The sequence below is a fragment of the Oryza glaberrima genome, chromosome 9, assembly GCF_000147395.1.
Source record: "Oryza glaberrima chromosome 9, OglaRS2, whole genome shotgun sequence".
Classification (NCBI taxonomy): Eukaryota; Viridiplantae; Streptophyta; class Magnoliopsida; order Poales; family Poaceae; genus Oryza; species Oryza glaberrima.
The window spans coordinates 15234958-15248091 of NC_068334.1; the positions used below are offsets into that span (position 1 = coordinate 15234958).

At 42.9% G+C, this 13134-nt stretch overlaps 1 protein-coding gene across 1 annotated transcript; it reads right to left on the bottom strand.

Annotated features, from left to right (window-relative positions):
* Window positions 1–4616: 4616 nt before the first annotated feature.
* On the bottom strand, window positions 4617–8906 carry LOC127785289 (20 kDa chaperonin, chloroplastic-like). The gene is made up of 5 exons (XM_052312723.1): window positions 8640–8906; window positions 7678–7857; window positions 7196–7351; window positions 5958–6035; window positions 4617–5133 (listed from the first exon to the last, which is right to left on the bottom strand). Exons 1-5 carry the CDS (start codon window positions 8790–8792, stop codon window positions 4963–4965), a joined length of 738 nt encoding a protein of 245 aa, XP_052168683.1. The 5' UTR covers window positions 8793–8906; the 3' UTR covers window positions 4617–4962.
* Window positions 8907–13134: the final 4228 nt, after the last annotated feature.

A 13134-nucleotide genomic window follows, 5' to 3' on the forward strand; every position in this document is an offset into this window, starting at 1 on the left:
CTCCTGCGGCAACTTGCTCGACATGATGCTCCCTCCTGCTGCACTGGCTTGAAGAGCGAGTTTTTGTTCTTTACTGTATCACAAGCAGCATCGCATAATCGCATTGACTGATTGGGACGTTCAGGACTTCCTTGTAGTCGAGCTTGGGGCACACTTTTGCATGAAACTAGGATTCAAAAAAGTACAACTGAATTTGATATACAACTTTTTATTTCTGTTTCGGTAAATACAACTATATAAGATCACTATACACTGTTATAATCGATCAAAACATGCATATCCTTTTATTATTTTTATTTTTCTTTAATTAACGTGATAATTCCTAGATCTTTGAAGCAAGTAAAGGGGATATCTCGATCTCAACCTCTATTAATAGATTGGAAAATACATGAGTTGCAAAATATCATAGTACAACCGATTCTTGTGGTAATTAAATTTAGAAAAGTTTTGCTGCAAGACACCTAAATTTTATGTAATTGCTGATAAACATCGTAAAAATGTATCATGGCTAAAAGACACGCTAAAAAAATAATAATTTACTGAAGCACTCTTTCGACTTACTTGGGGAGAAAAATTCTTCTAATATCCGTAAATACCACTAAAACCATAGGCTTCAAACATGACATTGTATTGAAAATTTGGAAATTATACAGCTCTAAGTCTACCATTACCCTAACGCGTCGTTAGTATACATCATCTTCTATCTTCACAGCATCCTCATATCATAAGCTTTTGACCTTCGCTCTTTCGGGTAGGCAATTTACATGGGCAAATTCGCTTCCCATTCCTACTTATGAGAAACTAGACAATGTCCTCACATCAACGGAATGGGAATCCAAGTACCCCCTGGTTTCGGTTCATGCTCTTGACAAAGGGGTGTCAGACCACACGCCTTTGCTCCTTGACACAGGGGAAGCGACCTTCATGGGAAACATTAAACAGTTTAAATTGGAACTGGGTTGGTTTCTACGTGATGACTTCTATGATCGTGTTCTCGAGATATGGAACAAACCAGTCAAGGGTCGTAATGCGGTCCAAAGATGGAATAACAAGATGAGCGCTTTACGTCGCCATCTTAGAGGTTGGGCTGCTCATACCAGTGGCGTCTTTAAGCAGAAAAAGGCAAATTTGCAAAACACAATTGATTCTCTAGACATCGCAGCAGAGGTACGACTCCTTTCGGATCAAGAAAGAATTCTTCTTGATCAATCGAGGGATTCTTTGGCAAGTCTACTCTGTGAGGAGGAGATTAAATGGTACCAACGCTCGAAAGTCTCGGACGTACTCTTACGAGATAACAACACAAAATATTTTAACTTGATAGCCAACGGTAAACATAGGAAGAAGAGGATCTTTTTCCTAGACCAGGATGAAGGGAAAATTGAGGGGGTTGAGGCCTTGAAAACTTATATTACGAGTTTTTATAGGAAACTTTTTGGACCACCAGAGGAGAACTCGTTTTCGCTTGATGAGTCCATAATTGGTGATATGGCTCAAGTTTCACAAGCTGAAAATGATTTTTCTTACTGCTCCTTTTTCGGAAGAAGAAGTGAAAGAAGCCATCTTTGCGATGGAGCATAATAAAGCTCCTGGACCAGATGGTTTCCCAGCTGAATTTTACCAAAAATTTTGGGACGTTATTAAGCAGGACCTGATCAACCTTTTTAATGAATTCCATACTGGTAGCCTCCCAATTTTCGGACTAAATTTTGGGGTACTTACTCTAGTTCCAAAAGTCAAAGAAGCAAATCAAATCCAACAATACAGACCCATATGCTTGTTAAATGTCAGCTATAAAATATTCACTAAGGTGGCTACAAACCGAATTAGCTCGGTTGCTGACCATTTAGTGAACCCGACCCAAACAGTTTTCATGCGTGGACGAAACATTTTAGATGGAGTCGTCATCATACATGAAACAGTTCATGAACTACATAGGAAGAAGTTGAGTGGGGTGATATTCAAAATTGACTTCGAAAAGGCGTATGACAAGGTTAAATGGCCTTTTCTGCTACAAACTCTGCGTATGAAAGGTTTTTCGCCCAAGTGGATATCTTGGATTGAGTCTTTCATTTCCGGGGGAAGCGTGGCAGTCAAAGTCAATGATGACGTTGGGCCTTTTTTTCATACTAAAAAGGGCCTTCGGCAAGGAGACCCTCTCTCCCTAATCCTATTCAACTTTATCGCTGATATGCTAGCCACATTGATAAACAGAGCCAAAACACAAGGGCAAATTGATGGAGTCATACCACATTTGATTGATGGGGGGACTCTCCATTCTACAATATGCCGATGCCACGGTGCTGTTTATAAATCATGACCTTGAAAAAGCTCAGAACATGAAGTTAGTGCTTCTAGCTTTCGAGCAGTTGTCGGGTCTTAAGATCAATTTTCATAAAAGTGAACTGTATTGTTTTGGTGAAGCACTTGATTATAGTGATCAATACAACTAGCTCTTTGGCTGCCAGGTCGGCAACTTCCCATTCCGTTATCTGGGCATTCCGATCCATTATAGGAAGTTGAGAAATGCGGAATGGAAAGAAGTGGTCGAGAGATTTGAGAAGAAATTGAGTAGCTGGAAAGGAAAACTTCTTTCGTTGGGAGGACGACTTACTTTTATTAACTCAGTACTTAGCAGTCTCCCAATGTATATGATGTCATTCCTTGCAATTCCTAGTGGGGTACTTAAAAAACTTGATTACCTTCGATCTAGGTTTTATTGGCAAGGGGATGGACATAAGAAGAAATACTGGCTTGCTAAGTGGGACATTATTTGCCGTCCCAAAGAACAAGGGGGGCTAGGAATTCATGACCTCGAGATAAAGAATAAAGCGTTGATTAGTAAGTGGTTATACAAACTACTTACCACCGATGGAATATGGCAACAACTGCTACGCAATAAATATTTGGGGTCACAACCTTTATCTCAAGCCTATTGGAAAGCGGGGGATTCACATTTTTGGGCTAGTCTTATGAAGGTTAAACAGGACTTTTTCCGTTTTGGATCCTTCAAGATTAGGGACGGCTCCCAAGTTAGGTTCTGGGAAGACAAATGGTTGGGTAATGCCTCGTTAAGAGAACAGTATCCTTGTCTTTATAACATAGTTAGGCATAAACAGTCGACTATCGCACAGATTTTCCAAACCAATCCTCCGTGCTTTTCATGGCGACGGGATTTAATTGGTGCAAAACTAGCTGCTTGGCATAACCTATTGCCTCGCATAGCTGATTTGGTTCTGGTACAGGAGCAAGATGAGTTTCACTAGAACCTCACCTCGAATGGGGTCTTCTCGGTCAAATCTCATTATCTATCTCTAACACATACTGGGGTTCCGAATATCAATAGACGAATTTGGAAGGTGAAAGTACCCCTAAAAGTTATAATCTTCCTTTGGTATTTACGCCGGGGCGTAATCCTCACCAAGGACAACCTTGCTAAGAGAAAATGGAAAGGCAGCAAGACATGTTGTTTCTGTCACAAGGATGAAACTATCCAACATTAATTCTTTCAGTGCCTCTTATCTCGCTTGGTGTGGTCTGTAATTCATTTGGCTTCTAATCTGAAACATCCTCGCAATGTTGGTCATATGTTTGGGAGTTGGCTATCATATGTCCCCCAAAGAAATGAGGAATCTGCTTTTGATGGGTGCAACAGCTCTGTGTTGGTCCATTTGGCTAAGCAGGAATGGAGTAATTTTTGATAACAAGATGGTGTCTTCTTCTTTGCAGGTTATCACCTTAGTTACCCGGTGGCTACGTACCTGGGCTATCCTCCTCTAACCGGGACTGCGGGATACTATTATGGTGGTATCTCGACGTTTGGACCAGGTGGCACAGGAGTTTTTTACCCAGGAGCATGGGTGGCGGTCTAGTCTACGGATTGATAGCCACTAAGATATACGGTGGTATCTCGACAGTTGGACCAGGCGGCACAGGAGTTTTTTTACCCAGGAGCATGGGTGGCGGTCTAGTCTACGGATTGATAGCCACTAAGATATATGTTTCTGTTAAACTTTTGTGCTTGGGAGATGTTCTAGTTGTTTATTTCTTCTTTTTTGGCGTGTGCATTTTATGCAGAGGCCGGGGGTGACTCAATTTGATTGTATCATTTTGATGTAATTAACTGAGTCTAAATAAAGCTTCCATTATCTTAAAAAAGGGCATTATTGTATTTTGGAATAATTTCTCACTCCAATTGAGTATAAAGTATCCTCAAGCGAATTACTAATTTTCTTAGAATGTTTTTTTTTAGCTATGACACGTTTTTATAATTTCTATCAACAAATTTTATGTGTCTTGTAGGCCTTAAATTTATTCATGCACGGTCCTGTGTGAAAACGGACTGGCAAGATGGCTCGCAGTCCTTTGATAAATTCCGACTTAGTGCCAAGGTCGTCAGGTATGAGCAGAGAATTTTGACTCTAACCTGTTGTTTGTGCGTGCTATTAGATAACATCGTCTTGGTTGGACTCTGTCGTTCAGATTCACTTACCACTGCTGCTGCAAAGACGAGTTAGGCTCGTCAACTCGAGCTCAAGTTGGGTGATACAGCATAAACATTCCATATAGCCGTTTTGTTTATGAGACAACTTTGTTTACCAAAAGCTACAATGGAGTAATTTTTCACCAACCGACCTGATGAGTGCAACACCAATTGCTGCAAATTCCAAAGTGTTCAAAGGCTGACCACCAGACACAACTAAACAAAACTGTAGCCAGGTAGTTGGTTGAGCTCAAATTACCTACTTCTACCAAGGAAAGCAGCACAGCATTATTATATGTCCAAAGTCTAAAGAGCACGTCCTGTATTGAACTCTGCATTTTGCAGTGACATCAAGTAGGAATAGCAGCGATACACCATTTCCAAGCAAGAGCAGTGCAACAAAGTTTTGACTAAATATCAAAATTCCTATTTCACATGTTTTCTTAAAGAAAATCCTATTTCGCAAGAGCGTTGTCTGCTTAGGAAAGAACAGCCATTACGTCGGATACCCTGAGAACAATATATTCGCCATCTTCACCCTTAAACTCGCTTCCCGCGTACTTGGAGTACATCACGGTATTCCCAGGAGTGATTGACAAGGGTTTCCTGCTGCCATCCTCAACCAATGGTCCTGGGCCTACGGCTGTCACCTATTTCGCAAAACAGAAGAAGGCGGGATTATCAGCACACATTTAGTGATTGATCGACAATGTATACAGTACATTTGCAGATTGGAGAGAGTGAAATATTGTATGTTTGATTGCTCGTCTCATAAACTAGTCAAAATAAAACTAACAAATAGTAGTATTCAGTAGTCAGTCAAATATCAGATTTTTTTTATTTTTTATTTGAAGAATGACAACCCTCAGATTCCACACAGAAGGATGCACTAGGAAGTTCTTTCACCCTCTGACTACTAGTTCTGCATCTAAGGTGGTAGTCACATGTCCACACTTCACACGTTATGGTGCAGTAAGTGAAAATATCAACAGCTTCTGAAAGAAAGCATGATCACTGACTGATTATTGTATTAGTTATGGTGACTATATATATGTATATTTTTTTTAATAAAGGGAAACCCCAGCTTACTTGTAAGCTAGTAACCAAGTTTTGTTAAATATAAAGGTACAACTGGTATTGCCAACTACCATTTGGCGATCAACAGTTATTCAAAATGGATCTATTTTTCCCCCTCACTTTCCTAGAGCTAGTCTGTAACAATAGATTCTAAAAATTAACGACACGTCACAATCAAAGGTTATTGCTAAAGAATGCTAATGATGCCACTGATGGAACAGATACACAAAAAAAAGATAGCTCATTCACTGGGTTGTAAACTTCTATAAACTGCTTTTGCAGTCACTGGTTACTAATTTTCCAATGAAGATCTGGAACTGAGGTAATATACACTTTGCTTCTAAAAAGATTGACTTATGTGAAAGGATGAGATATTATATGCTAAACAAAAACTCACTGTTCCAATAGAAGGCTTTTCTTTGGTCGCTTGTGTCAATAGCAAACCACCTGCAGTTTTCTCTTCAGCCTCTGCAACCTGGTACAAAAGGAGATTGTCAAACCTGTAAATAAATGTATTCAAGATGTCCGTGCTGAAAAATTAATAGACAAACAAGATAATATAATTGTGCACTAATAAAATGTGGATTCCTCCTTGGCATGCAGTGAAGTGCGCAATTTGATACCAATGACCATTAATTCAGCTTTGTTAAGAAAGCTCTCAAGTTTGACATAAAACATTGGCTCCAAAGACAAGCTTAGAATATGCAGCATCAAACAAAAAGCAACGGCACATGCTATTGAAATTCAATCAAGAGCATAATCAAAAGTTATGGTCTAATATCAACCTGTGAAGTTTCCAGACTGGAACACAAGAGACCCATTGAAAAATGATAAGACAGACCAGCACAAATCAATTAGGAGATGTGCACAACCTCACTGATCGGACAATATGCCAGAAGCTTGGCTCAGAATTAAGCAGATGAATTGAACTCAGGAAGGCAGAATGGAATAATATATCGTAGGGTTGGTTCTTTACCCTACCAATTCTTTGGTTGCCAAAACCTAGGCAAGTTTGAATTTGACACTACTAATTACTTCCTCCGTTTCATATTATAAGACTTTCTGGCCTTACCCACATTCATATATATGTTAATGAATCTATATATATATTAATGAATCTAGGCACACACATATATATATATATATAGATTCATTAACATATATATGAATGTGGGCAATGCTAGAAAGTCTTATAACCTAAAACGGAGGTAGTATTTGGTAGGGAAATTCAGTTTGTTACCAATAGGAGACAAATTTAGTACAAGATTTGGATTGGTTGCAAGAAATGTTGCCAAAGGTTTGGATTCAATCTCTTCCATGAAGAGCGTAAGTGTTCTGGACTCCCTGTAGAGACTGGAAAGCACAAATGTAAGGACACGTCATCAAGGTTATGACCCAAGGAATATATTTCTTCCCCTAGTTTTACTGGAGTAAATAATGTGACTGGTGCTGCCATTTATGCCATTCATGAACATTGTTCAGATATGAAGCCTATTGTCTATGCAACTTTTGGATGCAGTTTCAGTATGGAATGGACCAGGATTTGCAGATGCAACTTGTGCAAAATAGGAAAAGAGCAATAACAATTCACTTGGTGATAAAACATGGCTCTATATTAGCTTTTGGTAAACAGACCTTAATGAGAACACGGTCATTCAGTGGCTTCAGATCTTTCACATCATCTGTGTCGAGAATACCAATGATGTCATCTTCTTTCAAAATGAGATGGTCAGACCCATCGAATTCCAACTCTGTGCCAGCATATTTAGAGTAGACAACTTGTGCACCAACCTGTAACCAGGTTATATATTATTTATGACCAGCAAATTTAATAAGTAGTCTGATTAGGGTAACCGTATCAACAAAAAACTAGTAGTTTCAGGAAAAAGAAATAGTTGAGATAGCATAAGGGTAATTATCTTCAAAAAGGTGTTCATGGTTCGAGAATAAATTTAAGTAGAATAATGACGCACCACTTGGCTAAATTTGCCTTGTTGCTCTTACAGGTCCCGTGGATGTTTTAATAGTTATCTCACCATGCAACAGTTTATTTTAAATAAATGGCTAGCAGGTGTCTGTGAGTACTAGCAAAACTAGTTGAACATAAAAGCACATACTGGAACACTGATCTCTATGCTGTCGCTGCCCATGCTTCTCCCCTCTCCAACTGCTACAACTTGTCCTCCTTGCGGTTTTGACTGAACTGATGTTGGAAGTAATATTCCTCCAACAGTTTTATCATCAGAGGTCTTGATCTTCACAAGCACCCTATCTCCCAAGGGTTTGATAGAAGTATACTGCAAATTTGACATAAGTCCATCTGCTTAGGTAAAGGAACAAGGAATCGCACATTACATGCTCAAAACTTAATCCTAAACAGTTTTGAGGGGAGAAAAATATGCTACAGAATGAAATAAAATGAAACTGGTGGCGCAAGGTCCACCACTCCATGTAGCTGCAAAGTAATAAAGCTGATGAACCAAATAGACAGCAGGAGCTTTACACATGTAAGACATCACCATAAACTAGCATCACATGCCAAAACAGCAATTCAGCTATTGTGAACCAGCTTTGCAAAAACAGCATGTCTTAATATCACCATAAAATTTGAAATTCAGACTCAAACTTTAAGCTGAGTGTGGGAATTGGCTGTGATTAGGTGGAAACATTACTAACAGATCTGTTCATTGCTGGAACAGTATGGCAGTCAGGCAGTGTCAACTTTGCATAGATAGATTCTAAGGTTCCTTAAGACGCATACACAGACCACCGACACCGCAAACATGTGGAGGAAACTAGAACATCATCAATTATTTTTGGATCTGTTAACAAATTAGTTTGCGTCTTTGATATAACCAGCCAATCCAGTACGATAATTGCTCTGCAATTGAAAACAAAACGAAATGATCTCCTAATCCCTTCAAGCGCCACCGCGAGCTTTGAGAGCGCTTCCACACTGTGAACCAAATCCAGGCACCAGATCGCACCTCGCAAGCAGTAGCAACGCACGCACAGAAACCCAAAACACCATAGACGTCACAGGTCTCCCGAATAAGAGTGGGGCGCAGCTGTGCCTCACCTTGGGCGACACGACCGTGGCGGCCCTCACGACGAGCCCCCGGTACCCGCGGCGCCCCCTCGATGCGGCGGCGGCGACCGAAGGCATCGCCACCAGCGCCGCCGCCGGTGACACTGACACCCGCGGGCCGGCGGACAGCTGCACCGACGCCATGAGCTCGCTACCGCCGACGACAACCGCGAGAAGCGAGCGAGCGAGAGAGGAGAGAGGAGAAGGTTCTGGAGCTGGGGGGGATAAGGGTGAGCTCCACTGTGGTTGTTGGCTTGCTGGGTTTTGGAGGAGACGACCCGGTTCGTTCTAGAAGGTTTTGGGCTTTTGGCCCTTGCTTCGCACGTGAGTGCCGCTTTGAGATTCGGAACAACGCAGCACCAGAATACGGACGGACAGCACAAATGCCTCTGGCATAATCATGGGATCAGCCAAAATTTAAGGGACTCTTTGAATCACAGGAATGAAAAACGGAGGAATAGAAAAAACATAGAATTCTGACAGGAATGTAAGTGTAAAACAGAGAATTGCAAAACACAGGAAAAACATAGGAATGACCGTTTGATTGGACCATATGAAAAACACAGGTATTTTAGGAGAGATAAAGACTTGTGGAGATTATGGGTACCCAATACCCACACGGCATGTTTATCGACTAGTCATAGGGGATAGCTTATATCTGTGGAATATGTAACAGATCATGACTTGGGTATTACGTTTCCTTTTATATTATGGAGCGGCCTAAAGTTCTGATTTGATAATATTGTAAAATAGATTTAGGAAACCGATACCGTATTGGTTAAGATTTCTATCTTGTAATCCTGCCCCCTATCCTATATAAGGTGGGCAGGAGGCCCTCTAGGGGGCACGAGACAACTAGATCTCGTCAGATCTGTAATACACCCGGCGGATTAAAATCTCCAAACAGGAGTAGGGTATTACCTCTCATCGAGAGAGAGGGCCTGAACATGTCTAAATCCTTTGTCTCCGCATCCATCCACTTTTAGGTCTCGTACGCTACCCCTTTTATTATTGCGAATTCATGTTTTGACAGTTGGCGTGTCAGGTAGGGGTTGCGTCGAGTTTCCCGTCGACGAGCGCGATGGAATCAATTCCAAAAGAAGAGTTGAGATTAATCTCAACGAGTTCAACGACCCAAAACATCAATCGGTTTGTCGTTTTAATATATTATTATCAGATTGATCTGTAATCACAGCTGATTCTCTGATATGTTTTCCCCTCGGTTACATGTACTGCCGGCTGGGGTGTTTGCTGGTTGTCGGCGGGACCACTGGTCGAAGCCATCGTCGTCCTCACGCTGTTCGCCGCCCATCGACACGACATGGACACCTCGCCTACATGTCGACGGTGCATGCTACGACCACACAATGGCCAGAGCGAGCGTACAAATTGGTTCTGACCAATCTAATGCATGCACTGCCAACGATCATTGCATGACTGGATTACAGGAGCATGCAAACAGACCTGCATCACAAATATATGCATGCCTATAGCAAGTATATATGTATATAGGCATCTGTTCTCTACGGTGCTAATCAATTTCTGTTGTTTGTTTTGCATGTACCGCCGGGGGCAACGTGCTCACCGCCCGGCTGGCTCCATACTGCTAGGCGGCGACCTCATCCCCGCGTTGGCCGCGTTTGTTGCTGTCGTCAGCCGCGTTTCGATCGTCGTGCACATGGTCGCCGAGTTCTGCGGAGTTTCTGGTTGCTTGCGGGCATTAGAATCCTGACATCACCAGAGTTTTTCCCTTCTAATCTAGCATCATTTATTATATTAATCTCTAAATATCAGATTAATCTCTTGGTGTTTTCTGATGTTTACATGTAATACCGCGGCACTACTGTTGCCAACTGGTGCCTTCGTCGTCACGGCTGGCCTGGTATGCCGCTGCTGACGGTCGTCTTGATCTTCACCGACCGGCAGCCTCGTCGCCGCCGACTGGTTTTCCTCACTTTCACGGTTAGATGGTCACACCACCGTTGTTGGTCATGCAAGCCTCTTCATCAAGCACAAATCAAACCATGTGTTTGGATCTATTAGTTATTATATAAATTATTTTCTTTTTACAAATATCCAACCACAGGTTGATGTGCAATTTCTTGTCTTTGCATATATCATCGCATGTACTCCATCACTGACCAGCTAGCCTTTGCCGCCGCCGACTGGTGTTTCCGCCTGCACGGCTGGCCTATTATGCCGCCGCTGTTGGGCGTCTACGACTTCACCGCCGGCCTGCCTCCGTCGCCGCCGACTGGTGTCCTCGCCTATACGGTTGGTTGGTCATACCACCGTTCATGGGCGTCCACATCTTCACCGACCGGCTGGCCTTCGCCGCCATCGATTGGTGTTTCCGCCTGCACGGCTGGCCTATTATGCCACCGCTGTTGCGCGTCTACGACTTCACCGCCGGCCTGCCTCCGTCGCCGCCTACTGGTGTCCTCGCCTATACAGTTGGTTGGTCACACCACCGTTCATGGGCGTCCACATCTTCACCGACCGGCTGGCCTTCGCCGCCGCCGACTGGTGTTTTCGCCTGTACGGCTGGCCTATTATGCCGTTGTTGTTGGGCGTCTATGACTTCACCGCCGGCCCGCCTTCGCCGCCGTCGACTGGTGTTTCCGCATGCACGGCTGGCCTATTATGCCACCGTTGATGGGCGTCTGCATTTTCACCGCCGGCTCGCCTTCGTTGCCGCCGACTGGTGTTTCTGCCTAGACGGCTGGCCTATTATACCGCCATTGATGGGCATCTTCACTTTCAACGTCAGTCGCCTCAAGCTGCTTCTATGGCTGGTGTTTTTATTGCCATTGATGGACGACTTTGTTCCCACATCGGCCATGTCACGCCCAGAAATTCACGAACCAGAATTTCTAAGCTGAATGTGTATTAAATCCCTGTCCAGGACCAGCCAGGGTACACAAACGACAATTGTTGACATACAGATCCACGTCTTACAAAAATATAAAGATTACAAATGCAGCGGAAAGGATAAAAGCGAGCTAAACCGGGAAGCTTGACTTCAGCAGCGGGGCGACTCCACTCCACAGGCAATCCTTGACGGCAGCGACGAAACCAACTTCAACAAGACAGCTCCAACTAGAAAGACCTTCAGCTCTGGTGTGGGGGAAAAGAGAGTAAGACTGAGTACTACTCACTGTACTCAGCAAGTCATACCGGAAGAGGAGGTATGATGCAGGATATAACCAAAGGAGGCTATGGGTTCTTTTGCACAAAGCTAGCATTTAAAACCAGTAGTTGAAAGCAGTAAAACAGCAGTAGTAATTAATCAATATTAACCAATCACTGTCCAACGCTACACCACGTTGCAACAGGCCCAACCAACCACCTGAACTACACCAGTTCATTAAGCTAAACTAGGGTGAGACTAATCACGGTGAATCTAATTGATCGCCCATAACCGCGGGCACGGCTATTCGAATAGTTTTACTCTGGCCAGAGGTGTACAACTGTATCCACAAGACACGATTCCACACATGTCGCCATGCCCTGAAGTATCACCATGATACTGCAAAGGGGGAAATCGTAACAAGACCCTCCACATAACCCTCCCCTAACCATCCACACCACGCTAAGATTTCACCCCCACTCCTCAAAAGGCAGTGGGCGGTCCCCTCTTGCGCCGCGGTGAATCCGGCAGCTGGACAACCGGACACCCCGGCCGACCCAACTCCATCATGCCCATCCTCGCCACCGGTGCCTAGGAAAGGGTCGAGCTATACTTCAGATCAAGCAGTTACCCACTCCCGCTTGTGGTAAGCACGGTAAATCTCCCAGGGTTTCCCGTGAACCGGTCCTTAACTGCCATGGGTGCGACCAGCAAAACCATGCATCCACAGCCCACCGTTCAGTGTATTTTAATTAACTAACACCACTGCGGTGGCACCAATCCAAAACTATGCTAATAGACAAAGTCTATGTAATAATGTGATCCTTTTTTGTGTACTAGTTGAGCTAAGCATGGCTAAGCATTTCCTAAACCAACATCTAATCATTTTGATACCCCAGTTATCAATGGCATATGGTAAACAATATATGGCTGAGTAATAGGACCCATCCCACATGACATTGTAAAAGAATGCGACATTTAATAGAAATACGGGACATTTTTAAATTGGGTACAATATGATCAATTGTAATGCATGACTTGCCTTGCTCTTGCACTGATAAGACCACAGCAACGTCTTCGAGAAACCGCGGATCGACGAAACGGTCGAAATCTACGCAACAAACAAAGCACACAAGCAAAACATGCTATAAGACTACTAAAACAGGAAACAAAACCATTTTTAATGGATTCTTTGCATTTTTATGAATTTACTGAGACTTGAATGGACTTAAACGGAGCTCGGATGAATTACTTATGAATTTTAGAAGATAAACTATGTTTTTATTAATAAAGAAAAGTCCTTAATCAATTTATTGTGCAATAATACCCAGGGCTGACGTCATCCAAAGGGGGGCG

Coding starts and splice junctions, on each gene's coding strand:
- LOC127785289 (XM_052312723.1), bottom strand. CDS start 8,792: ATGGCGTCGGTGCAGCTGTCCGCCGGCCCGCGGGTGTCAGTGTCACCG. Junction 7,352..7,677: donor GCATAGAGATCAGTGTTCCA/GTATGTGCTTTT, acceptor ACCTGGTTACAG/GTTGGTGCACAAGTTGTCTA. Junction 6,036..7,195: donor ATGACCGTGTTCTCATTAAG/GTCTGTTTACCA, acceptor CTTTTGTACCAG/GTTGCAGAGGCTGAAGAGAA.